This window comes from Kwoniella newhampshirensis, chromosome 3 (genome assembly GCF_039105145.1).
Source record: "Kwoniella newhampshirensis strain CBS 13917 chromosome 3, whole genome shotgun sequence".
Classification (NCBI taxonomy): domain Eukaryota; kingdom Fungi; phylum Basidiomycota; class Tremellomycetes; order Tremellales; family Cryptococcaceae; genus Kwoniella; species Kwoniella newhampshirensis.
The window spans coordinates 1,548,090-1,573,218 of NC_089957.1; the positions used below are offsets into that span (position 1 = coordinate 1,548,090).

Here is a 25,129-nt window from a genome sequence, read left to right on the forward strand (position 1 = left end):
CACCAGAACTATTGTCACAACTACACCACGACGTCGGAGGGATCACTGCGCAAGAAAGAAAGAAAGAAACATGCCTGGCTGTGTGCTCCGTCGATCAGCGAGCGAAAGAAGGAATCATGCGGTTCTAGTCGCTCCACTGCTGTGGACCGTGTTGAGGACTTGCCATTCGCCCCGGTAATTGATTTGTACAGGATTGCCGGCCACAAATACATTTTAAGCTTGCTTCTCTGCTTTCTCTTTCCAACCGTCACATCCCAAACGATTACTTGTTCATCCCCTTGCTTCGGTTGTGTCTTGCGTACCCAGCGTAGTGTACCACCTGGAAGGAGCAGACCGTTGAATTGAGATTGAGCATCCCTCAGTCCTTTGACTAGACCTCGGGAGTAGTAACGGCGCGTTATCATAGCGGCGCACCCGCGAGCCAATTGCCAGATCTTGCCCTCCATGTCTGCCATCCAGCGTTTCCTACTGGAGTGAGTCATGGAGAGAGGAGTGCACATCTCGTGATACGAGTGCTGACTCGAGACCAGTCCTAAGAATCACGACCTCCTAGCTGTGCTGAAGGGGACTAGAAATGGTCTTGTCTACGGCGTCAAGATCCGTGAGCCATATCTCTTGGCGTCTTTTTGCTCCTGTCAGTGCTGACATGTATGACTTTTCCCCCTAAGGATTCCCTCATGCTCTTGTCATGACCCTACTGTTCTCTCACAAATCGTCCGTTGTCTCTGCACAGAATACTTACACGTGTATGTGCTGATACTTTATTGTGTCTGTATCTTCAGATGGCCAGCCAAGATCAAAGGCATCTTCACAGCCACCCGAACACACGCGGTCAATCTTGCGAAATTCGTAACCATCTACAAGCTCTTGCTCTTATTGCAGAAGAAGTTGAACGGCGGGAAGGAGAGGGATCTGGATACTTTTGTAGCGGGAGGATTGGGAGGATGGTGGGTATTCGGTGAACGTACACCTGTAAGCATCCCCTCACGTCTCGTACCGTGCTGTTCGAGCATAACTGGACTAGCTGGAATATCGGGTGCATTGCGTATAGATCAACGAACAGATCGTTCTTTATGTCATGTCCCGAGTTCTCCTTTCCCTCCTTCCTAGACTCTATTCCCGTTCCAACCCTCCCAAAACGCCGATCCAGCCCCTATCGCATCCCTTACCATCACTCACCTCTCCGCAAGCCAACCCGAAACCGATCCCACCGGCACAGGTTCCGTTCGCCATCGTTGCCGCGTTGAGTTGGGCCGGTGTCATGTACATGTTCAGACATAGAGGCGAGAGGATTCAACCGGGTATGGGGAACAGTATGAGTGAGTCTCAGATTGTTGACTCCGAGCCAAGTGTAACAGATCGCTTATGGGAATTGCAGGATATCTGTATCACGATTCGGAGGCATGGAGCAGTTTGAAAACGCTACTCTGGCATAACAAGTGATGACGGAAGTCATGACGTCTACAACATGCATCTCGTCCACTTTCATATTGCTTCTTTTCAAGTCGTGTGGGGTCGTGTCGTATCGTAACCATTTTTGGCACTATCCTCCAAAATCTGGATTTGATCTCGCAAAGCTCCTAACTGCCTCTACAATCAGAGGTCAGTATGCTACTTGATGGTCCATGGAGGGAGAACAACTCACGCTCGGCATCGGTAAGACTCGCCTCTTTCCTTCCTACATGCAGATACAGTTCCTTCTCCGCGGTGTGTTTCGCTACGACAAATTGCGAAGCCGGCATCTTGGCGTAGATCTCAGAAATCATTGGGTCGCTATAGTACAAGAGGACAGTCAGCAACGCTTGAGAGTAAAGACTCGGTGACACAACGTAACGAACCTTTTCAGTGTTCCTCTCAGTTCGCTGAGTGTATGCTCTGAAGCGAAATCAAATTCCCCTTGTCGCTCTAGGATCCCTTGACCGAGCTTGCTCAACCACGAATTTGCACTAGTCGATCCCGAGTCAGGTGTAGATGGACGCGAGATGCTTGAGTGAGCAGGCTGAGTGGTCATCGGCGATGTGCTCGATAATCGGGAAAACAGGTCCAGAGTGGCTGATGTCGATGGGAGATCATAAGGTGGTGTTGGCTTATTGGGGAACAGGACGGAGACAAGGACACTGTCGCGCTGAATACAAGTCTGTCAATGACTTAAAATACATACCGCTTTCTTGATCACACTTACGATAATCCAGCATATTGTGCGATTCTGGAAAGTATCGTCGTCTGACAAAAGCCACATGCTTCGATCATCCCATTCCAGATCCACCGACGGTTCTACCGCTGATTCCAATTCCGGCAAGGAGACATCGCTTTGCTCCACATGATGAGGATCTGTTTGTTCTTTCGACGAAGCGTTCATGTTAGGCTCCACCGATGAAACTGTTTCTTGAGGCTTGACTGGCATCGGCGAGGCTGGTAACCTCGTCGTTTCTACTCCGGGTCCTGATGTGTCTCGCTCCACAGAGACCTTCACGTCCTCCTCAGTGGCGTTCGAAGAAGCGGATTTGGGCCCAGAATGCTCTTTCGAGATGTGCACCGACTCTCTTGGTGCCCCTCCTCCTCGCCCAAATGCCGTCCCGACGCTGCCCACCACGTCGCCTAGTCCTCCCAGTCCAAACCCCCATTTCCCCTTCGAATCGTTCATCGTGTTTTCCGAAGGGGGAACAGCTGTCTGATCAGACACCTTGCCTTGGTCTGGCAAAGGCGACGAAGTCCGTCTGATATCAGGGACCCAATTGGCCAACGACAAAGTCGTCCAACTTGCTTTACGCAGATCATCCTTCTTCCTTCCCCGTCCAAGTAATCCGAAACCGAGCGATGATCGGGTGTCCGTTCTGGGCAGAGATGGATCCGTGGCGATAGAGAGTTGAGGGAGAGATGCTTGTACCAGATTTAACAGGTATCGTATGAGAGCTTGGTCCGAAGTCGAGCCGTATAGGGGTCCGTCTTTGCCGATGATATAGATATCGCAATCTTGATTCACGACTTGTCGAAAGGGCGCGACGACGTCATCTATAGATGGCGATGAGGAGGAGGAAGAAGGGTATCCGCATATCCATGTTGATAATGATGGCGGGGAGGTGAGATAGGTCGATTCGAACGAGAAAGCAAAACGAGTGAAGTATTTGTCGAGTAAGGACGAGGTAGTTGAAGAAGGTGGATGTGATGCGAGTGTACCATGCAGGAGCTGTACAGTGTCAGAATGCACGAGCGCAACTATCCCGGAGGAAGGCTCACCCTGAAATCCTCATATCCTCGCGCGAGCGCATCCACCAACATCTGATCCGACAAGCCTTGAGCCGAAGGGGTGGGATCCTTCTTCTCGGCCGTGTGGGCGAGCGTGATACACTATCAAGTTCATGAGCACAAATATGCGGCGAAGAACAATATGTACTCACAATGTAGATGTAGAAGTCAGTTTCAGGGGAGTAGATCAGTAATCTTGATTTATGAGCGTGTATAGACCAGTACTTTGCTTTATCTTTTGCCAGCATGCTAAGCGAATGTCAATCAGGACAGATGCCAGACACGGTCTCGTGAATCGACTCACTCTGCAAAGCCCATCAGGCCCTTTGCCAATCCCACCTGCCTCAACATCCTATCCCTGCTAACTCCACCCGCCTCTCTACTAGTATAAAAGACAATCTGAGCCGCCTCTTTCAGATCATCCTCCTCATCTTTGTCCCTTTCCTCTGTATCCGTTCTGGATGTCGCTGTTGCCAGGCTCAGAGTCGGGTTGAAGATGACAAAGTGAGATACGCTAGGGGGAGCAGTGATCACCGTAGTACTGACAGGTGATGTCATACTGGAGTGACGTGTCGCGATGCGGCGTGTGGCAAAAGCTATGACCTCTTTCAGTCTGCCATGTCCTGTAGATAACCGACCGTAAATCAATGAACACTCGTTCAAATCGACTGGAGTTCTGGGTGGATCATCTGTCGGAGTTTCGAGCGTGTCCGCGTGGTCGCAGACATGGAGTCGGACAGGTCGCTATAAGATTCCACCTCAACGGTACGACACCACAAGAACGCAATCTCCACCCTCTGATCACCGCCATGCAGCACACTGACGAGGTCAAGCACGAAGAGGAGGTCAGTGAAACGAAGAGTAAACACAAAAATATTTGGTTCCGAAGAACCACCTCTCCGCTCGAGTTTGTCATCCTTTTGCAGGGGCAATGCTAATCTTCTCTGTATCGTTCCAATGTTATCATATGGCACGGGCTAGGCCCGGCCAACAGTGAACACAAACTGTCAGACATATTCGTACCATTCAAGCGGATCTTGGAGATATATGTAATAGCGTACACGTGGCGTCGAAGAAACCGCTTTGGAAGTGGCGGAGAAGGGCTTATCAGGGATGAGTCACAATTAACCGAGGCGCTTTTTTGGGTTACAGCACGATTTTAGTCAACACTGATCACGTGTGAGGATAAGTCACGGTCGCTTGGTGGCACCTCGGACGATGGGAAGACGCTGAACAGGTCAATATTGTGCATTCTTGATTTTCTAAATTTCCGATCGTCCACCATTATCATTGAGATGTGAGTCTGGCTTTGAAGGTGTAATATGCACCTATCAAGCTGATCTGAGGGGGAGAGCATTTAAAGTCACTTGTCGATGATATCAACTCCTTCGTTTTTGAAATGTGAAGTTACATTCAGTCCGGATATCACCACAACCATGGCCGTTCATACACCGCAACCACCATCCCATCAACTACTCGACTCATTCATCGGCAGACACCAGTACCTCCTCGAGCTCGAGCGCAAGGCAGAAGAAGAGCAAACGAGATTGCTCAACTCGAAATGCTCCCCCAGGCTGCTCGAGCAGAGAGGTCTAGCGTTAGGAGGTTTAGGGGTCTCAAGCATCAGTGTTGGTCTAGGAGGAAAGAGGTAGATCGATTTATTGTTCTCAAATATAGAAGATTATCGGAGTCTCCGTTACTGACTTCTTCTCTCAATCCTCAATAGCTTGATAGAACTGCATCGTCCATCAGCATATCACACACTGCCTGCTCTGCCATCACATACGTTCCGAAACGGTGATACCGTGCGTATAGAAGCCCATGTACAGAGTGACGACACTGCCACGAAGAACAAAGGCAAGAAGAAGGACAGTGAGGACCAGGGCGCGGTGGAAGGCGTGGTATACAGGGTGGGGCAAGAAAAGATCATCGTTGCGGTAGATGGATCAAAAGAGGTGGATCTACCTGAGCGACTGAGACTGTAAGTCAAAATCTTGACGCCATTGGCCAAACTCATCTTAAAGCAACGGCTGAACAATAGCTCAGATTGAAGTTAGCCAACACTGTGACCTTCGATCGAATGGAAAAGACTCTCGCTCATCTCAGACGACTAGTGGTGCCGGAAACTGACGCACCATCGCCCTACGCCTTCAATTTGCCACTTATCGACTCTCTCCTGGGCAAACAGAGCCCATCTTGGTCCGATGTCATCGACACTCCCCGTGCGCTCAAGGGCCAGGACCATGTCCTTGATGGAGAGGTCGGCTGGTTCAACGGCAACTTGAATGATAGTCAAAAGGAAGCGATCCATTTCTGCCTCAAGGCGGAACAGGTAGCTTGCATACATGGGCCTCCAGGAGTATGTACCTGCAAAGACTGGTTCTGCTTCTAGGCTGACGCCATATGGCTTCGTAGACTGGCAAGACCCACACCCTCATTGAACTCGTATTCCAGCTTCTCGCGCGACCAGCTTCTTCCTCAACGAATGTACCCCCTAGGATCCTCGTTACAACGCCATCAAATCTTGCCCTTGACAACTTGCTTCTCCGTCTACACGCACTGGTTCAGCAAGTCCCGTACTCGTCGGTACTACCCAGAAACTCGATTCTGCGGATAGGTCATCCTACCCGAGTCCACCGAGATTTGATCCAAGAGACCTTAGATTGGCGGGCAGCCAACGGTGATGAAGGCGAGCTATTGAAAGATGTCGGCGAGGAACTCAAAGGTCATTTGAGTGATTTGGGCAGAAAGAAAGGAGAGAAAGGTGCTCTCAAGGGCAAGGAGAGGGGCAAGCGATGGGATGAGGTGAGAGAACTGCGTAAAGAGTTAGTGAGGGACCACGTCGAGAAGGTATCGGTGCTGGAGCTTGCGTTTATATAGGTACCGTCAACGAGAAGGCAAGGTGGTCAGTACAGTGGTCAATGGTGCGCAGGTAGGTCAATTTTATCGACTTGGGAGATTCATGTACGAAGTTGTTTAACAGTCATCAGGTCGTCCTAGCGACATGTCACAGCGCCGGTGCTCGCCAGCTGAACAATATGATATTCGACATTTGTATCATCGACGAGGCTACTCAAGCTGTCGAAGCCGTATGCTGGATACCGATATTGAAGTCGAGGAAATTGATTCTTGCTGGAGATCCACAACAGGTGATTATACTTCAGATACTGCGAACTAGGGCCGTCCCGAGCTGATCACCTGCAGCTCCCCCCAACAATAATGAGTAAGGAGGAGATATCAGCTGTTTCGAATGTCTATACGGAAGACGTCGATGGAGCAATGCAGCAGACAAGCCTCGAAGCTAAAGGGCGGTCAATTCGGCCTCCACGTACGCTGGAGACTACCTTGTTCGAGCGTCTCGAACATCTATACGGTGCCGGGATCAAGCGTGTACTGCAGGTACAGTACCGAATGAACGAACAGATCGCAATATTCCCCTCAGAAACACTCTACAAATCGTCTCTGTTATCGGACCCTTCCGTGGCAAAACGAAAGCTACTCGGTCTCCCCACGATAGATGACAGAACAAGCGAAGAAGCGAGGGATATTTTGGAACCGAACGTCGTTTTCTTTGATACAGCCGGATGCGAGTTCTTCGAGCGGACAGAGGGCGAAGGAGGAGATGTGAAGCGAGCACCGTTGGGGGAAGGTAGCAAGAGTAATGAGAACGAGGCAGAGATAGTCGCCAAATGGGCTAGGAAGCTGGTGGGTGTCTGTTTTGACGACATATGTACAGGCCGTGTTTGGTTCGGGTCGACTGCTAGTGTCGGAAGTGTCTGGTTTTCGCTAAATAAGTACGATTCGCTTGCTAGGCCTCGCTTGGCGTGCCTCCAGCAGAGATCGGCATTGTCACACCCTATCAAGCGCAGGTATCGGTTCTCTCGGCTCTCCTCCACGAGGAATATCCCGACATGACGATTGGCAGTGTTGATGGGTTGCAGGGTCAAGAGCGAGAGGTGAGCAGGGCATGCGAGGCTGTTCTGGACACGCGCTGAAGTAAAATGATTGCTACAGGCGATCATCCTCTCTCTGGTCAGGTCCAACGCCACAGGAGAAGTGGGCTTTTTGGGAGAATACAGGAGACTGAACGTCGCTATGACAAGAGCGAGAAGACAGCTTGTGAGTGCTATCTAGAAAGACAAGGACCATGCGGCTTAGGTGCTGAATGAGACCGTAGTGCGTCGTTGGCGATTCGTCTACCGTCTCGAAGGGTAGCAAGTATCTGAAAAAGTGGATGGACTGGTTGGAGGCGGAAGCGGATGTCAGATGGGCAGGCGATGAAGGGTCTTGATGAGTGAATATTAGCCGAGCAGATGTATATGATGCATGGTCACGCTTTCCACCTTGTTCTGGAGAATGACCTGTGCGTGCTCATCGAGCAGCCTCCATACCATGCATGGCCAGTCTTCCCAGCTGCATGCATGCAAGTAGTAAGCGAGCCAGTGTCTGCACGATAGCCTCTCAGCAGGACGAGGCCTCGGTGCACTCGCCGAGTGCCAAACTTTTCGGACGTGGCGGGTTCCGTGTGCAAGCGGCGTGCCACAATTATCGTCTCCCCATCGTCCATAACCTTGCAGCAATCAAAGTACAAGGCCTGCTGCCGAGACATCACACAGTAGCACGATCGCTATGGTAAGCGATGAGCGAAAGCACGACAGAGAACCGAGTGAAAAAATCACCCCGCAGGTGAAACCCATCCCATCGTTGACCCAACAAGAATTGGTTCCGAAGAACCAACTCTCCGCTCGAGTTTGTCATCCTTCTCCAGCGGCAATGCTGATCTTCTCTGCATCGTTCCAATGGCTGGGCGGCGGCGTACTCAGACTGGAATCTTGTTCAAGTCTTGCGTTCTCTCCATGCTTGATCCTGAAGTGTACGACCAATTGGCGGCAGCGTGCAGCTCCCGCTGGGGTGATGTGACTGTCACCCCATTTCCTTCACACCTCGTGCCGACTATGTGTATACATCATGATACCACTCTGATCTCACACAATCTCGCCACTCTACCGTCTCTGTTCCTGACCCTGACCAACAACCTTCCCTTCCACTCTCCACTCCCTCTCTCGGTGGCTCCCAGCAAGTCCAAATATCCCTTCAAGGTGATGGCGCCCAACCCGTGGCCCGTTCCTCTTGATAAAGAGATGTTCCCAGTCGTCGTGTAGCCTATGATCTCCTCTTCCGCGGGTATGCTTTCGCCGAGCTGACCAAACAATGTCAGCTCGAATCAATGAGCTACACTTCAGCGGACTCAGGATGGACTCACTTGCTGAAGATCGCTGATGTCTCCCGCTTGGACCAGACTTCCCCGCTCATACGCTCCGATCCATTCTTCCCTTTGTAAGGCAGAAAGGGTATATATCATGGCCATGTCTCCCGGTGATCCTCTTCCCAGCACGTTGATCTCAACGTGGATGAGAGCCGTCTTGAACAGCTCGGATGCTTTGTCTTTCGCAAGCACAGGCATGCCTCGTTGCGTGCGGAAGGCGTTCATCATAGCTAGGAGATCCTGAGATGAATGACCAGACTTCAAATGATGGGTGAAAGGCGAAGCCAGAAGCCATGGCATGACGAGTCGCTTTGGTACCGGGCCGTTGACAGTGTTTTCTTCTGGAGATGGGCTTGTTCGGCTCTGAGAGATACGTTTAGCACAGACGTAGTGCTCGAAACGCTTCGACCCACCATGACTTCATCCCAATTCGGAACGAATGGATTCCGAGTCCTCAGACTCTCCCACTGTACTCGCTTCCCTGGAGGTTTCCTATCCCACGTCTCTTTCTCTGTAGCCGCTTTAGCAGCTTCCCACTTCTTACCGGCCTCGCAAACTGCTCCGAAATACTCCGGAAAGCTGGGTAGCCCCGCTTCACGATGTTGAACTTTGCGCTCGTTCAATCCTCCGATCAGGGTATTCGAGTAGACGAGGGAAGAAGAGAAATACATTGTCCATCCTGGCGGAAGAAGGAGTGTAAATCCGTGAAATGACTCTAACGAGTTCGGGTTAGTATGAGAGTGGACTGCGCGCCGAATCAAAATGACTGGAATTCGGTCGTCTTGAGCCAACGGATTGAGCTTCGATCCTGGTGCGCCGAGCTATAGAATGGTCAGCCTTCGTCCACAGCTTCCAGGACTGACTTACCCTATGTCGTCGAGCATCAAGCTGGTATTTGCTGAAAGTGGCTTTCGACAGATCCTCTCGAACGTCTTCATCCCACAATGAACTTTGGGCAAGTTCTGCAGACGGCTCGACATGTCTCGCTCGGAGAAGCTGTTCGGGCAAGGGAGCACGCTCGGAGTCGTTGAAACGTGGTGGAGGAAAGCTGAAGCATAGTCTGGTCAGCTCGGCCTACCATGTGCAGGCCGGCGCAACCTACTTTAGTCTCGGGTCATATACCTTGAGCCCAACCACTGTGCCCTCGGGTATAGCTGCCGGGTCATTGAGTCGCCCCAAGCTGTCGAAAAACTATGACAAATGAGTGAAAGCAACGCATCAGTTTAGAGATACTTTCTCACCTCCTTCTTAACTCCTCTTTCTGATTTGCACAATCTCAGAACCCGTTGCAACACTTTGCCAGCTTTCGGTCCCATGATCTCTATGCTCTCAACATCTCCTCTGAGGTCTCGTACTTGGGTCGGAATATCCGCCCTCGCCTTATTGGCCGACGGTTGAACACCGGTCATCTGCCGAGAACCACTGGCGGTCTTCATGGTGTCCCAGACATCGTTGAATATTGATGGATGCAGCCTGATCCAGAGCTTCCTCGCCTTGTGATCCCCTTCATTCGGTTGCCAAAGGATTTCGGCGGGTCCGATGAGGCCTCGCGGGAAGCTGTTGTGCTGGTACATCGTAACGCATGCCATGCGAGCCCCGCTCTCATATCTATCGGGCAATATCAATATGCAATTCGGGTCCTGTCCTGAGCTACACTTACTTTGCTCCTGCAAATTGCCCAGCGACGACGAGCTTCATCATCTCCAGCACTTCCTCTCTTAGCCCCTCGATCTCCAAAATCCCGTAATAGCTAGTATCCCAAGCAATCGCTCTCCGTCTTCCCGCTCTGTAAGCTGGACGAAAAGATTTGAGAGTAGGAGTAAGAGGTAGTCGATAACCCCACAGGTTGACCATGTGGTATCGCTTAGCGTGCCATATATGCGTAGGAAGCCAGGTCTTATTACGTTGTCGAAGGCGGAACTGTTCCGTTCGGGATAAGCGGTCACGAAGCGATCCTTTTGCTCGAAGTTTGGCTTGTTTGCGATGTTTCCTAGCGATATCGTCACCGGGATCAATCTGAGCATCTCAGAGATAAGCGGTCTTCTCAAAAGAGAAAAGGGTACATGAGATGCGAACTTGCCTCCGCTGCTGCTCGACTTCTCAGACGTTTAGGCACTCGTCGTGGATTATGACTGGCAGCTCGTCTTCGCAGATGTCGAGGCAGTGATTGAAACGCTCGTGTGTTCGCTTGCGCACTATCTACCAGCTCAGCTTAGATCGTCTGACCGTCATTGTATTCAAATAGCTTACGTTGCAGCTTTGATGGCCGTCTGAAAAGCATGTATCTCCAGCGCTCGAGCCTGCACTTGAGATGAGCAGTGTCAACGCCGGAAGGGGATCCCAACTCACTTCGGCAAACTTTTCGACAAAGATCATACCAGGTAATCGCTTGACCTCTGTAGACATGTCAGCTTAGCCTCCTGCTCTCTTTTTGACGGACGCCTGTCGTCACTTCCCATTGTACATATCGAGCAGTACCAGCGCCCGTTTGACACTGTTGGGTCGTACCAAACTTACCATCCACCAGTCCGGTCACATCACCCAAAATTTCCTTCTCCTTGCCCTTTCCTTTACCTTCTGATTTGATGTCGTCATTTTTCTTCAACAGGTCGACGGTCCGGTGTATGGGCTTTCCCTGCCTGGCAGGCTGCTTCGATGGACCGGCCTGAGGCGGTACCTTGGGCATCGCGTCGTTGGTGGATAGCAAGTGATCACCTGAAGAAATAGAGTGATTCAGAAGTTGGAACTGGTTGAAATTCAACAACAAATGGGTCGCAGATGAGGGGCACCATGACGGGAAATCTCGGCGATACCATCTCATACTAAAAGGGGGGTAGCAGATAGGTTTCATCGAGTGACCTCTGACGGACCAAAAGTTCGACATCTTTGACTCTGTTACAGATATAGCTTGTACACCACATCAAGACGTTCTCTCTCTCTCTCGCTTACCAGCACCTGGGCGGCGTACGGAAGCTACATTGCAGAATGTCACAACAACCTCTTTCCATCCGACTCCTTCACACTTCACTTTTCCACCGAAGACCCGCCAACGCTCAAACATCGCGAGATGTTCTTTCCTCTTACCTCTCCCAAAAGTCATCTTCATCGGCATCGCCTTCTGCCCCCTCGGCCTCCCCCTCGTCCTCTTCGTCCATCGACGCGGCCAGGAAGATGATGGAGAGTCTGTCGAAGAGAGCGAGGGTGGAAGTCGACGATAAGCGACGACCATTCAGAGCAAATACTGTGAGTTGCGCTGATAATATATACTTCGTGACGTTCGTCTCGCCGGGATTGGGGGTGGGACTTCACAAGTCAAAACATCACATAACGTATATCCATGTCATACTGACGCTATGTTGACTTCTCGCAGTATGCTCCTCCATCAACGTTCACCCACGACTCACTCTACCCTACACCACGACCATATCCTCGACCACCGCTCCTCGGTCCTCCTAAGAAAGTAGCAGCTCGGCTCGACCCTTTCCATCTCACCAAAACCTCCCCATTAGAGCACGATCTCAACCCCTCGTTCGCGCTTGCGTTCGTCAACCCGATGGGGAAAATCAAGGGGAGAGCAGAGACAGGCTTGACTTGGAAGTCTCAGCGAAAGGTGGGGAAATTGGTCAGGAGAGCTAGAGCGATGGGGTTGATCAGTCGTTGGTCAAATGGTATCACTCCTGGCGGATTGGGAAGTCCTCAAGTTGGCAACGCCAGGAGTTCGGCGGGTCGTTTTTAGCCATGTCAATGCATTTTATGATCTCGTCAGATTCACCCGCAAGGAATATCATTAGTGAATCATTTACGACTTCCTTCTACCGACTGCTCTACTGATTTACCCCCACTCCCACTTGCACTGGCCTCACCCAGTCCATCCTCTCCAAGTACTCTGGTCTCACCCCAACTGACCGATCGCTTCTTCTTCATCCTTGGTTTCCCTTCAATCCCTTTACCCATCCCATCCTGACTCTCAATTTTCGCTTCCTCATCGTCTCCCTGTACATCATCCCCGATGTCCGCCTCGCCTTCCTCTTCCAATTTCCTGATCTCCTCATCGAGATCCACTTCTCTAGTCTGTGGTCCACCGATCATCTCATATCCATCACCCTCAGCTTTGTCCCATTGTATCTGGTCGACGTCCTTGAATCCATCTGGCATAGTAAAGTAGAAGACCAATACGCTGAGACAAGCTCCGGCCACCAGATCGATAAGGTAGTGATGCGAGAGATACATGGTCGCCCACCAAAGGACACCAACGTAAGCCCAATAGACAGGTTTGAAGGCGGGGAAGAAATGGGAGAGGAAAAGAGCTTCCATGACGGCGCAACCGGAATGAAGTGAAGGGAAGGCTCCGAAGACGAGGGGGGCCGAACCGAACGTGTTCGAGTAGCCTTGCGAGTGGAAGACACGATCGATTCGCAGAAGGCCACCCGGCGAACCAGGCATGGAGTAATCGGCAGGCGTGAGACCGTGGATAATTTCGTACCCTGGATTAAAGTCATGAATCAGATATGACCCGCGTAGATGGGGCACAAGATAGCGGAGTGAGAAAACCACTTACAAGGCGCAGCACACGGAAGCAACAACTGAGTGACCACACCTAACAAGTTCATCCATCCAAACGCCAATCCCCAGAACTGCACAGCTCCTCTCGGACCCAACGTCCACAAGATCAGAGCGACGATGAATGGCCAGACGAAATGCACAACACCATAAGGCAACCAAGCGATCACATCCAACACCGAGTTGGTATATCTCGTTTGAAGATCCGAGATGTTCGCGCCGTAGAGGACCGATTCCAACGCTGGAAGCAGAGCGACGTGGATGCCCGGTCTTCTACCTGTCGGAATGTATCTGGCCGAGAAGAAGGTGATAAGCCACGCGAAGATGGGCGTGGCCGGGAAGACGAATTGCGATGTGATGGGCAACAACATCGCGGTGATGTAAGCGAGTGGGATTCCGAGTTTGAATGGGAACGGTGGGGTGGTCATGATGTACAAGCAATAGGTTGCACATGTCGCCATGAATATTAGAGGGAGTGAATTGGAGAGGGTGAATTTGTGTTGCGACAGTTTATGGAGTGTCTTTCGAGGATCTCGAGAGAGGTCGAGTCGTTGAAGGGAAGCAATCAAAGCGTGTATGAAAGGTCTGAGAAATGTTGGGCCGGATCGCAGTAAAGGGCCAAGGACGGCATGTGGAAGTGAGGTCGGCATACTAAGCTGGAGCGAAAGAGGTCAGTCGTTGAAGACTGCCAAGTGAAGCTGCTTTGACGACCACAGAAATGCGAGGAACGCGTGTTGTCAATGTCTATTGTTGCAATGTCACCCACGCTCGAAGAGGGACACGTCTTCTGGATTTTGTCTGAGCGAAGGTTCTGATCGTCCTTCCCGCTCGCTATGCGTAGAAGGTCCAAGATGAGAGTGTTGTGTTATGGAAAGGTCATTGAAGTCTATAGGATAAAAGCGACAAACTCGAGTTGTTGGTGGAGTTGGTAGCGCATGACCACCCCGCGCTGTGGCGAATTGGTTCCGTGGCACTGTCGTGATCCTGCCGGATTCGAGGTGAAGACTCTGACTTAACATGTTGCATGCGTGCCCGCAGGATGTCTAAAAGTTCTGCACCTCAGTTTTCGAGCAGTACCTCATATTCCTCCTCAAGGGAGAGACAGGTGACAGCTTCCCCAGAGCCTCGTTGACCAGCGAGTCAGTGAACCTGCAGGGTGTAACCACTCCTTTGCATCCCAGGGATGATGATAACGGCCTGACGAACGGATATGACGGCGATGGATTCGACTGATGCCACCCATCAGAAGACCACAGTGCCATAAGGTCTTCCTTGATATTGCGTGTAATGATCAGTTGTATCTGAGAAGAAAACGCCCTTCTTCTGCCCTTCTCATCAAGGGAGACCAAGGGACGAGGCTCCCAAACAGACAAGAACAAGCTTGACCTCTCACAATGTCGTCACGACCGTCACGAGCCAGCTTGGTGACGATATTCTGCAATCACATGCTCCTTTCTTCGCCTGGTCGGAGGAAAGGTAAAGAGGGGAAAGGATGATTCTTCAATGAGTAGCACACAGATGGACATAAATACTTTGAGATCACTGTTCTGCGCCTTCGAGGACCCACTTGTTGTTTTATACAATAATATACTGACCTTAGTACCGTACAGGTCTACCAACTTGAACTCATCACCATACTGAATACAATAGACGAAACTCGCTTACTTCTCTTGCTAATCATACACCATGGCCCATTTCGGCAAGTCCAAAGAAGGGGACTTATCTAACACTACCCAAGACAGTTCGCTTGGCAGCGCTCTCTCGCCGCAACCCTCGGAGCGCGGAGCAACTGGATCACATGCGATATCCAGCGCCCTTTCAAGTATACTCTCATTTGGTGGTTCGAGTAGGCGTACAACGGCAGCAAATCAGCAGACAAGCAAGGTTGCTGGCGATGAACCAGATTTGTCTCTGACCACTGATGCGTACGGTTTGCCTCGCTTTCCACGTACACATCCGAGGATATTGATACAGGACTGGTTGCGGACACCCATGATCCCCGATCAGTCCCGCCTGCATCGAGAAGCTTCAGCATCTTTGGACGCGGCTTATCTCGACGAGTCGTATGAAAGGCCCGTCTACATAACACTCCGCGCTTCACGTATCAACGTCGGCACCCCCAGAGAGGCGGTCAGAATTGAATATTGCCCTGCGCTCGGGGGTGGATCAGAGTACGCCCTGAACACCTATTCACAGATGTCGGGGAAGCAAACACAAAGTATCATCAGGGCAAATCGATTCGCAGACGAGTTAAGGCGCGATGCTGGAAGATCTTCCTTGCCAGACCTGTTCGACAAGCCCGATGAGGCTGCCTCCCGAGTAATCGAGGTCGCAAAGAGAGCTGCGAAAGCGATACAGTCTAGATCGTCCAAAGGCGCTGAAACGTACCCGGATGTGCAAGTGATCGTCATCAACAAGAGCGATGAGGGTTCCACTCCACATGAGTAGCCAGAGCCGTGTCTCGGCGGGTTTGTGTCAGAGATCGGCACAAGAGCTGAAAGGATAGGTCCAGAGGGAATTTTTAGGTCAGATAGCGGTACATAGCATATCCGCCTGACCGGCGATGAACACGAGTGAAATGAAACCTGCTTGAGCTTCTTGTTTTGCTCCGACGTTGACGAGAGGAGGCGACAATGATGTCTTTCACAGCCTGAGCTATCTCTTGATCAGGCCCTTTTGAGGGCCCACATAAAGTACTTCGTTACTATCGAACGCCGTACACGGTACATGTCGAATGACGATGTTAAGTCAGACTGCATTCTTAGATGCTGTATTTCATGGTATCAAAGCCTTTGAGCAAAGACGACCGCTAAATCCGCCCAGGCTTTATGAAAATGCAACAACGAACGGAAGACGTGACGATCTTGGCATGCCTGGTCGAGGGACGAAACGTCAGATGAGCACTGTGAACCTAATGTGTAAAGGAGCACGAGTAAGGATATCTTTGGCATTGTAAGATGGAACACGCCTGTCAGCGTAACAAATGGGCGACGGTATATGCAAACAGATTGCATAGCTTACGTGTGTCAGAGATCCTTGGTGTCCCTCTTGGCTTCTCATCGAACAGAGAATCGACTTCGTCCATGCGCCTCCTGTTGCTCCCGACAGCCCATATAGGGTGACCTGCAACAATGCTTTCTGTCTTGTCTTCAGGCCCTCTTCTCACCCCAGACAGCATCAGGAAACGAAATCTTAGTCTATTCATCGATCGATCAGAATCTCGCAGAGACCACGATCTCATCCTTATGCTTGTCTGAAGTCGCACAGATCGCTAGCACTGCTCGCCTTTCTCACAACTGTTATGAGGTTCTGCAGCTGCAACTCACGCAAGTCACCGGTTTCACGACGATCAGAGGACTCAGATTCATCTAGGCGCCCTCCAGCTTTCCCGGTAGGTATTTCTCCTTTCCCCACTTGTCGTAGCTAATATTCGGCAAAAAGGAGTCGCGGCTTCATCATCATCGATGGTACCGCGATGCCTTCCTAGACAGCCATGTTCACGCAGACGAACCCGAACGTCCAGGAATACTGTACCTTCGTCCTGGCAGAAGTACGGACAAGAGAACATTCATCGTCATCATCGGGGCAGACCACCCGGCCGTGGGAGAACCAATGCACGGAAATGCCTCCTTGTATATGACTACCAGGGTCAATGTTGGTTCATTCAGACCGGATGAGCTCTCAATCATTTACTCAACGCAGGAGAACATAAGTATCAGCCGGGCTAACGAATTTGTAGGAAAGACCAAAGAGCGCTTGGAATATCAACTTACACCACAACGAGGGAGTGGGTCCAATGCTGGGGTATTTCAGAGACCGACCCGCTTTTGTACATGGCAAAGAAGGCTGCTGCAGATGTTCAGACAGATGCAAATCAGGCTGATCAATGTCAGGACGTTGGCGTGATTGCAACCTTCGATCAATCAATTACCGATGAATTTGATGCGAGGTCCTTCTCAGACGTCCCAGAGACCAATAAGTTACTTATTCACTCAGTCCTCATGGAGGGTGTGATCGTATCTCGCACGGTGCCATTCTGCGTTCTGACTTGTCAGAAGTTTGCTGGCGGGCAAGGCGAGACCCGGACTGCACCCATGCCATGGTCCTGACTCGATCGCAAGCTGTCTCTTCCCAGCTCCGCTCTGACAATCTCGGCCTTCATCCACCTCTGCTTTCGAGGCTATTGCTGGATTTCTGAATGACCGCAGATATCAATACAGATTTCTTGGGCCCCAAGAGAAGTGAGCTTCTGTAGATAGCTTAGGACATCAGCGAGTATATGACGAAGAGTTGGTCACGATGCATCACTTTCAGCTCCGCTTGCACTCAAGCCCGGTTCTGTCAGTAGCTTACCGACTGCAACCCCGAAGCCCAAAACAGGAAGACGGCAATAAAAAAGTATGATCCCGGGCGGGATCGAACCGCCGACCTCCTGTGTGTTAGACAGGTATGGTGACCAACTCCATCACGTGACCATTCGTAACCAATCCCGTAGGGTTGGTTGAGGAAGGGCTTTTTTTGACCACTATATACTTTGCGCCCAGGTAAAGCCTTTGATCTCTGGTTTTCTTCCCGCGTCAGTCCTCTTCACAGGTCACTTATGATAGATTGCACTGTCCTCAAATCAGAGTTCACTGCTTGCAAGATGCATCTTTTAGTAAATTGTACTTGGAGTATATAACTTCTCCTACTCCTTTTTCGCGATGCATTTACTTCTTGACACCCGTTCTACTCCCCTTGTTTGACAGAACTAGAGCCTCGCCCTGACTTCCGCTCCGTCCTTCTTTGCATCTAGTCAATTCTTACCCAAGATCTCGGTGATTCCCTTGACGACCTTTTCGAGATCCCCTCGTTCCCTGTTCACAGCGGTGACACCCATATGTCCGATTCTGAAGTATTCGGTGGCCATTGCTTTGTGCAATCCAGCAGCGACGACGATATCGCGTCTATCCAGGTCAAGTAATTAGTCAAAGTGATACAGACTTGAAACGAAAGGGGGAGACTCACTCAGCCAATTTGGGCAGGACGTCACTTGCCTGAACACCCTTAGGGAACTTGACAGCTGTCATTCCGTTCGCGGCGATATCTCTAGACTTAGGCACGAAGTCCAAACCAAGCTCAGCCAGACTATCCTTGACATATTTGCTGGCAGCTTTGTGAGCATCGATACGGTCTGAGATGGGAGCGGAGGTGATAGATTTGAGCGAGGTGTGAAGAGCGTAGACAAGTTGAACGGGGGCTATCCAAGAGTGTCAATGCCATCGAATAACGATACGTTCGAGAAGGCACTTACGAGTAGCAAAATATGATGGCTTGCCCGCTTCATAGTTTTTCATGATGGGGATCCACTTGTTCCATGAGATGTAGTATCCCTGTACAGGAGTCTTCCTCTTTTCCACGGTCTGAGTGAAGGCGGTAGACGTCAGTGCGAGGAGAGACGAGCGATGCGTCGCGACGACTTTACTCACCTCGACCGCTCTCTTACTGGCAAGGACCACACTTAGACCAGGTGGGACACCAAGACCCTTCTGCGTGGCACTGATGACCATGTCCAATCCCCACTCGTCGAATTTGATCTCTTCGCTCGCTACTGAGCAGACAGCGTCGAGCACGATCAAAGTGTCGGGGGAGTGCTTCTTGACGAGCTGAGAGATGTGAGCGGCAGGAGAGAGGACTCCGGTGGAGGTGTCGACGTGAGTGATGGTTATGATTTTAGGGTGAGACGAGATAGCGTCGATGATGGCTTGGTCTCTGGTGAAGCGCCGTCAGCGAGGGCTGTAGCATAGAACAGGCTAGGTTAAAGACCAGGTCGCGACCGCGAGATAAGGTCGTGGATATGCCTGCTGCGGGAAGAGAGTAGCTATGTAACTCACGTTGGTACACCACCGACTTCTGCCTTGACCTGGGTGACTTTAGCGCCGTATGCCTCGAGACTGAGAGGGAGGGGTGAACAGGGTCAGCTGACAGCTATATCACTGTGACAAACATTCTCCACAGCAGACCAACCTCGTCCCATAGCGAGAACATACTCGAATGGACACGGCAAGACAACTAGGCGCTTTGCACACTCACCAATCCGCGAACGAATCTCCAAAGTAACCCGTATTAAGGACGACCACCTCATCCCCCCTCTCCACCAGATTCACACCGACCGCATCCCAGCCCATCGTCCCGCTCCCGGCAATCAAGATCGGCTGACTCCCGCTCTCCGGCGAGGAGAGCAGAACCTGACGAAGGAGCTTGAGGGTCTCGCCGAAGATGGGGATGAAGAGAGGGGAGGTGTGGGCCGTCCCGGGGGTCGCGTTGGCGAGTAGGACGGGGTCAGAGAACTCGATAGGGCCAGGGATGCTGGGGGATCAAAGTGGACGAACATGGTAAGTAGGACAGCGAAAAGGAGAGGAGGGGAGAGGAAGGGAGGGCGCGAGGTTGTATTCACGACGATTGTCAGGAAGGATACGAATCTGATCAGCTAACATCCTCCATTTACAAGGCGAGCGAGACACATCAACTCACACCAGGAGTTTATGAGGAGCTTGATGGAAATCGGACATGATGTACGACTTTTGTTTTCGATGTTATGACAAGTCACTTGTGCTATGTTGAATCCTGTGATATGTTGAAAGGCGAGATGTCAGATGTCAGGCGTGTATGCGGAGATGGAAAACGGGCTTTTGATGCAGGTGAATGAACGAACGGTGAACGACTTGCCCGATACGACCTTGACTGGTTGGTGGTGACTCGCTCTTCACTGCTGGAGCCGTGAATAAGCGGAGATCCGATATCACGGCATTTCTTCTCTCGCCACTTTCATCCATCATCATCGCCCAATTTGACACTGAACATCCGATCACTGTTATGCAAATGATGCTATGCGAATATCCCTACTTATCAATGCAACATTCTCCCAATGATTATATACAGAATCGACACCGTACAGACATCTCCTTGGTGCAGCCTTTCCCACATTGTTGTACAACCTCTCCCTTGGCCTATGCCATGTAACTCCCCTTTGGTCCAGCAAACCTCCGCGTCCTCTACATTCTCCACTTCACTCCTCTAGATAGTCTTCGCAAACGCGATAAACCCTGACAACCCTCTAAACGCTCCTTTGGCGGTCGCGCCATAGTCTTCCAACGTGTGTCCCTCTGCGTCTCTCCACACTCCGTCAGACTCGACTCCTCCATACTTCATCGTGTTCTGGTTTAGCAGGAGAGTCTGCATCATTTCTGACACGATTTGCTGCAGATCATTACGTGTATCAGCTACACTTGCTTTAGATCGATGGTCCTAGCCACTTACCTTGGAATCAATCATGATGTTGACCTCTTGCGAATGGAACCAAGATTGACTATCTACAAGATACCCGGGTGTCAGGACCATCTAAAAGTTGTGCCGGCGCAGCGGCGATATTCATCACTCACCTTGGTTACCATTCCCAATGATCAGGACCTCGTCGTCATACGCTGCGAACTTGATGTGACAATTTCTTTGCTTCTTGACCGCGTTCAAAGGTCTCACTTGATCTTTACCGGTATACCAATAGACTTTGAGATACTGTTCTTTCTTTTCTTTTCGCAGTTTCTTGTATAGTCTATCAACGACTTCTTCGTTGGTCCCACCTTGGAATGGAATGGATTCGCCCTTATCATTGAAACCTGTGGGAAGTGATTGTTCAGTTGTGTTGTCCGAGATGAAGAGGGGAGGCTCAGAAGCTTACCCAGGTCAAGGAGGAGGATCACATTGACGCCGCGTCTACAAGCTTGCTTGACGGCTCGGACTATCGGTCGAGCATTAAGTGTGGGTGTTTGTCTAAGTGAAATATCAGCAACCGCGGGCTATCGATGTTTGGGCTGATTTACTTACACAAACACCTTCCTCTTTGCATATCTGAATCCGGCCAGCCAAGCTGCGTTTTGAGGGTTTCGGATATCTGCAAGGGACATCAGCCAACAGTCACTCAGGACTCCGACTCATCGAACAAGCCCACCATGATGTCCAGGGACTGGACGAGTGAGACGTTTGTTAGCGCGGCTAGGACAGTGTAACATCTTGTTTCACTCACATCCATGCGGTTTCCTACAGCACATAGCGATAGGGAACGGATCATGAGGCGCGTGAACGACATGCGGCGTGAAGCTGTCCAATTCGTCTGAGTCTTCGACAGTCGCCCATGCATCCGACAATGCTCCAGCGTCTGACACCAACCCATCAGCGTTAAATTTTGATGGCTTCAGACTCAGTGCGCTGCAGCTCACTGAATTTCTTCGACAGCTGGAACATCCTCTTGCTTCCGGTGCCTTCCGGTTGTACCTCCTCTTCTTTCGTTAGAGCCTGCACAACAACACTTTTCTTAATCTTCTCATATCTGTCTCCGCTTTCCTCGACGCTCCTAGCTGACATCGGCAAGTCTTCTCCTACTTCATCTGTAGATACAGATACGGCAATTGGCTTCGGGTCGGCAGCTCTTCCTCTCTCTCGCTTATTCGCTTCAAGTGCAACCCGAGGATGCCCTTGTTCTGAAGGAAGTCTCACAGACGCTGTCGTAGGAGAATCGACGACTGCAGTCTCTGGTCCGACCCTGTTCGCCAGATTGATCGTCGAAGCAATTGGTGATTCAACTATTCCATCTTCACCTGTCAGGTACAATCTGCCCGTACCATCAAAATCATCGGTGATCAATGGCGCAAAGGCGACATGATGTGAATCACTTCTATGTCCATCGACGCTACCCCGCGGTGAAGGATGAGCGATGAACCCATCTTCCCGTTCTGGCCTGGTTCCCCATAACTCATCGAGGGGTGCCCCATTCGGTAGGGGGTAGGTCTTGGATTTAGGCGGGAAGTCACCGACGACGGTAGGAGAGGATGGAGCTTCTGACGCCCCCGATGGCACGGTGATCCCGGTCTTTTCGTCGTCGCGACGGTCTGCGAAGGGATTGGTTTAGCTTCATATGACCGCACGGTCAGGAACTTCTGCTTACTGGTAGACCTCAATAAGCCATCATTGTGACTCGGCCGTCTGCTAGGGCCCCTGCTCGGTCCTCGGCTCGGTCCTCGACTGTTCGCCCTGCTGCTGACCACACCCAATCCCCATCTCTCACGGAACTCTCTCAGCTCCTTCATCGCGTTCTGTGCTTTTAATTCCAGCTCCTCTCCGGGTTTCCAATCGGCCAAGCTCTGCCTTTGCTGATCCACTACTTTCCTGACCGCCTCTCTCAACCTCTCAGTGGTACCAGGAACATCATGTAGAGCTTGTTCATCGGCGATATCTTTCGTCTGACGTCGCAAAAGTATCCGTGCCGCTTTGGCAGCTTTGAGTATCTCAATATCGTCGAAGTATGGGTTGTGATCTCGGAAGAGGTAGTGTGGTTTTCCAGTTACAGGATTTATCGGCGGTTGATATGGAGTGGACATGCAAGGCAGAGGGGGCGACAGCTTGTTGAACCAAGAATGGAGGGCGATCTCGTAGAATGCGTCGACGACAGGGCCTTCGAGATGACTCATGAGTTCCAAGTTGGGACGATCTGTCGCGAAAGGGTCAGCCCGGTACCCGCGATCACTACGCGCCGGCACTTACCTTGGATATTGTTACTGTTGATCAAAGCGACCTTCCTGTCCACAATAAGGAATTTCGCGTGAAAGGTTCCAAGCAGCACGCGATGGAAATTCTGTTGTGAGTGTTTGTCAACGAAATCCCCCCATTCTCGTTAAAAATGGACTTACAATGACCTCCATGTCCAGTCCCTTCACGTCCTCCTTCGTTGGGAGATCCAAAGGGGCCCATTCCTTGGGGTTCACTGAAGCATGGGCGTTCCATAGTTGCTCCCAGGATCCTCTATCATACATGATCTTCACGATCACCTTTGGTCTCCCTTCCTTCAATATTCTTGCTGAGAGATCTCGAAGAGCTCCAGAGATAGTGTTGACCGAGTTCGAGGGTCTACAGAGCCACAAGTATCAGCGAATGTAGAGGGAAAAACAACATACGACGGGGCTGGTGTTGAATGGTAAAGGAAACATTGGTAGGAATGACGATGTAAGGAGGAGTAGATCACACTCATAGGTCCGTCCACTTACTGCCAATAATTGGTCGCCAAGAAAATCTCTTTTTCCGCTCGGATGATCACATCTCGATAATGTTGCATGATATCAGGAATGAGGGAGATTACGGAGAGTGGCATGGTGGTCGTCGACCCCAGCAGGTCTGGAGGTACCAGACCAGAAAGAGGATCTCGCTCCAGAGTTGGCATGAGAGATATATACATCTGCAGATGTGGAGCAGGCGTCCAGTCAGTCTTCCGTCTCCGATCAATCCTTCCATCCCGATCCACAGCTTCTCCATATGCTGCCAAAGCTCCAGGTACTCACCTTCCAAAACAGATCGCTGACTACGACTCCTTCGCCCTCCTCTCCTTCCAGCTTCCATCCAGCTTTCTCTCTCAGCTGCTGCCCTTCTCCCTCCCACCTCTTCATCTCCGCCTCGCTCAATCCATCAATGACACTGTGTTTGACCTGGAAGCGACGTATCAGACGCGAGAGGGGGTTCGGTTGAGGGAATGTCTCATAGATTGCTTTTGAGGCGCTATGCGTGGGGTGAGAATTAAGATAGGTCGATATGAGCTTCGGGGGAGGTCGAGATGTGTTGGCCTTGTTACTGATAGCTTTTGACGGTGAACTATGTTGAAGCGGACGTGAGTCCGGATGTGAGTAAGGCTGTGAGCTTGTCGAGGCAATTGGCTGGTTGTTCGATGAAACTTTCGAGGGTTCAGCAGGCTGTGCGATATCGTTATGAGGAGGTTCGGAAGTGGCGACTGAGGTTGATGTCGTCTTGGACGTCTCAGCACTGGGCGAGACTTCTGATGGCGGTTCTGGAGCAGAAGTCGGCGGCGTTGATACGATTTTGTTGGTCGATGTGCCTTTCACGGTGATTGGCTCGCCCAGACCGAATGCACTCAAGACCGCTCCATTGTCACGAGTCGATGCTTCATCTGTCGTCCGTGACACTTCTGTCATTGCAGGGGAATCGTCTGTAGTAATCCTTCTCGAGCGAGGTAACCAGGTTTCGTGTCGTAGCTGGACTGTATTGAGGATGGCAGTTGGCCAAGCAGGTGACGAGTGAAAGGTATGGTCGAAGTTGGATGATGTGGTCGGATGAGTCGTCTAGAACATCAAGTGACCTTTTTCTATGAATAGCACAATTGATGGAAGAAGATCAATTATGATGAATGAGTTGATTATGCAATGTAGGACCAGAAATAGCTCCTCCCTTCGCCGGTCGAATCAATCTTGATTGTGTCCGGTGCTCCCTTGTGAGAGAGGAGAGCAATGTGACAACAACGCAGATAGGGCTGAGCTCAGTACGACATACATGTATGGATGCGGCTATGCACTGCCTTTTCCTTCCACGACTCGTACTGACTGACGCCTGACGCCGTTGTACAACACTTGGTGATAACGCAATCCGGTGCCCGAAATCAACACTTTTCCAAACCGAACATCATGCACAGCCAGCCCGTTGCCGCATGCGGTCACCGGCTGCAAAACAAAGATCCAAGTCAAAAGGCATCCTCACATATGTGGGGGTCTGCAATAAGGTGACTTTACGAGCTTCGGCTTCCAGCAAAGTGAATCGTCTCCAATGCATACGAGAGGTCAGAAATTGATGCATGGCGCTTGACAGTGTACCGTACACTTGCTAAGGACGCAAGTTCAACATGGCTGAGACTGGCTGAGTGCCCACTATGCGGACTGCGCTGCTTCTTGGCAGGGAACAATGTGTGTTTTGCCAAGTCCCAAGTAGTCGGACCTAGAACGTCGAGCAAGAAGACGGCGTGGAAGCGTTTTAAGCTTATGGAGGTGGCTGCTTCAAGACATACCTCCGCTGTGATCGATATCCGGTAAGATACACATCCTTGCAACCTCTGGACCATGAACTGTCGCTATGCCAAAGTCGATCTGTCAGAGTTTGTGCACTTGATACACCCAGCGGAAACAGGACCTGTTGTTCTGTATCATACATGGGTAAATGGTGGTCCAGAGTCACGGTCCTTGGGGACGG

At 51.0% G+C, this 25,129-nt stretch overlaps 9 protein-coding genes and 1 non-coding gene across 10 annotated transcripts; 4 read left to right on the top strand and 6 right to left on the bottom strand.

Moving 5' to 3' along the window:
• Positions 1 to 444: 444 nt before the first annotated feature.
• IAR55_001910 (uncharacterized protein) lies at positions 445 to 1,443 on the top strand (the record flags this gene model as incomplete). The annotated part of the gene is made up of 6 exons (XM_066945033.1): positions 445 to 473; positions 531 to 601; positions 669 to 714; positions 783 to 972; positions 1,052 to 1,319; positions 1,379 to 1,443. The coding sequence occupies 6 exons, from the start codon at positions 445 to 447 to the stop codon at positions 1,441 to 1,443; spliced, it is 669 nt and encodes a 222-aa protein (XP_066804956.1).
• A 100-nt stretch (positions 1,444 to 1,543) lies between these two features.
• On the bottom strand, positions 1,544 to 3,804 carry IAR55_001911 (uncharacterized protein; the record flags this gene model as incomplete). Its single annotated transcript, XM_066945034.1, has 7 exons — positions 1,544 to 1,590; positions 1,646 to 1,773; positions 1,839 to 2,125; positions 2,183 to 3,187; positions 3,238 to 3,348; positions 3,399 to 3,495; positions 3,551 to 3,804. The coding sequence occupies 7 exons, from the start codon at positions 3,802 to 3,804 to the stop codon at positions 1,544 to 1,546; spliced, it is 1,929 nt and encodes a 642-aa protein (XP_066804957.1).
• An 878-nt stretch (positions 3,805 to 4,682) lies between these two features.
• IAR55_001912 (uncharacterized protein) lies at positions 4,683 to 7,537 on the top strand (the record flags this gene model as incomplete). Its single annotated transcript, XM_066945035.1, has 10 exons — positions 4,683 to 4,894; positions 4,973 to 5,227; positions 5,293 to 5,605; positions 5,662 to 6,071; positions 6,127 to 6,178; positions 6,237 to 6,395; positions 6,451 to 6,951; positions 7,059 to 7,202; positions 7,261 to 7,365; positions 7,424 to 7,537. 10 exons carry the CDS (start codon positions 4,683 to 4,685, stop codon positions 7,535 to 7,537), a joined length of 2,265 nt encoding a protein of 754 aa, XP_066804958.1.
• Positions 7,538 to 8,212: 675 nt separating this feature from the next.
• IAR55_001913 (uncharacterized protein) lies at positions 8,213 to 11,198 on the bottom strand (the record flags this gene model as incomplete). The annotated part of the gene is made up of 11 exons (XM_066945036.1): positions 8,213 to 8,446; positions 8,510 to 8,875; positions 8,926 to 9,333; positions 9,380 to 9,560; positions 9,615 to 9,703; positions 9,754 to 10,120; positions 10,173 to 10,528; positions 10,593 to 10,707; positions 10,763 to 10,812; positions 10,862 to 10,908; positions 11,030 to 11,198. 11 exons carry the CDS (start codon positions 11,196 to 11,198, stop codon positions 8,213 to 8,215), a joined length of 2,382 nt encoding a protein of 793 aa, XP_066804959.1.
• Positions 11,199 to 11,497: 299 nt separating this feature from the next.
• On the top strand, positions 11,498 to 12,248 carry IAR55_001914 (mitochondrial 37S ribosomal protein bS18m; the record flags this gene model as incomplete). The annotated part of the gene is made up of 2 exons (XM_066945037.1): positions 11,498 to 11,755; positions 11,883 to 12,248. 2 exons carry the CDS (start codon positions 11,498 to 11,500, stop codon positions 12,246 to 12,248), a joined length of 624 nt encoding a protein of 207 aa, XP_066804960.1.
• A 59-nt stretch (positions 12,249 to 12,307) lies between these two features.
• Positions 12,308 to 13,722, bottom strand: IAR55_001915 (uncharacterized protein; the record flags this gene model as incomplete). The annotated part of the gene is made up of 2 exons (XM_066945038.1): positions 12,308 to 12,996; positions 13,071 to 13,722. 2 exons carry the CDS (start codon positions 13,720 to 13,722, stop codon positions 12,308 to 12,310), a joined length of 1,341 nt encoding a protein of 446 aa, XP_066804961.1.
• A 1,036-nt stretch (positions 13,723 to 14,758) lies between these two features.
• IAR55_001916 (uncharacterized protein) lies at positions 14,759 to 15,520 on the top strand (the record flags this gene model as incomplete). The annotated part of the gene is made up of 1 exon (XM_066945039.1): positions 14,759 to 15,520. The coding sequence occupies one exon, from the start codon at positions 14,759 to 14,761 to the stop codon at positions 15,518 to 15,520; it is 762 nt and encodes a 253-aa protein (XP_066804962.1).
• Positions 15,521 to 17,473: 1,953 nt separating this feature from the next.
• On the bottom strand, positions 17,474 to 17,547 carry IAR55_001917. Its single transcript has one exon. It is a non-coding gene; the product is annotated as a tRNA-Val (tRNA).
• A 320-nt stretch (positions 17,548 to 17,867) lies between these two features.
• IAR55_001918 (uncharacterized protein) lies at positions 17,868 to 19,623 on the bottom strand (the record flags this gene model as incomplete). Its single annotated transcript, XM_066945040.1, has 7 exons — positions 17,868 to 18,018; positions 18,080 to 18,311; positions 18,366 to 18,474; positions 18,541 to 18,823; positions 18,946 to 19,005; positions 19,145 to 19,420; positions 19,586 to 19,623. 7 exons carry the CDS (start codon positions 19,621 to 19,623, stop codon positions 17,868 to 17,870), a joined length of 1,149 nt encoding a protein of 382 aa, XP_066804963.1.
• A 505-nt stretch (positions 19,624 to 20,128) lies between these two features.
• IAR55_001919 (uncharacterized protein) lies at positions 20,129 to 24,715 on the bottom strand (the record flags this gene model as incomplete). Its single annotated transcript, XM_066945041.1, has 14 exons — positions 20,129 to 20,311; positions 20,372 to 20,424; positions 20,494 to 20,727; positions 20,790 to 20,881; positions 20,936 to 21,002; positions 21,060 to 21,074; positions 21,135 to 21,266; positions 21,328 to 21,996; positions 22,053 to 22,595; positions 22,649 to 22,739; positions 22,795 to 23,011; positions 23,149 to 23,336; positions 23,440 to 24,231; positions 24,644 to 24,715. The coding sequence occupies 14 exons, from the start codon at positions 24,713 to 24,715 to the stop codon at positions 20,129 to 20,131; spliced, it is 3,348 nt and encodes a 1,115-aa protein (XP_066804964.1).
• Positions 24,716 to 25,129: the final 414 nt, after the last annotated feature.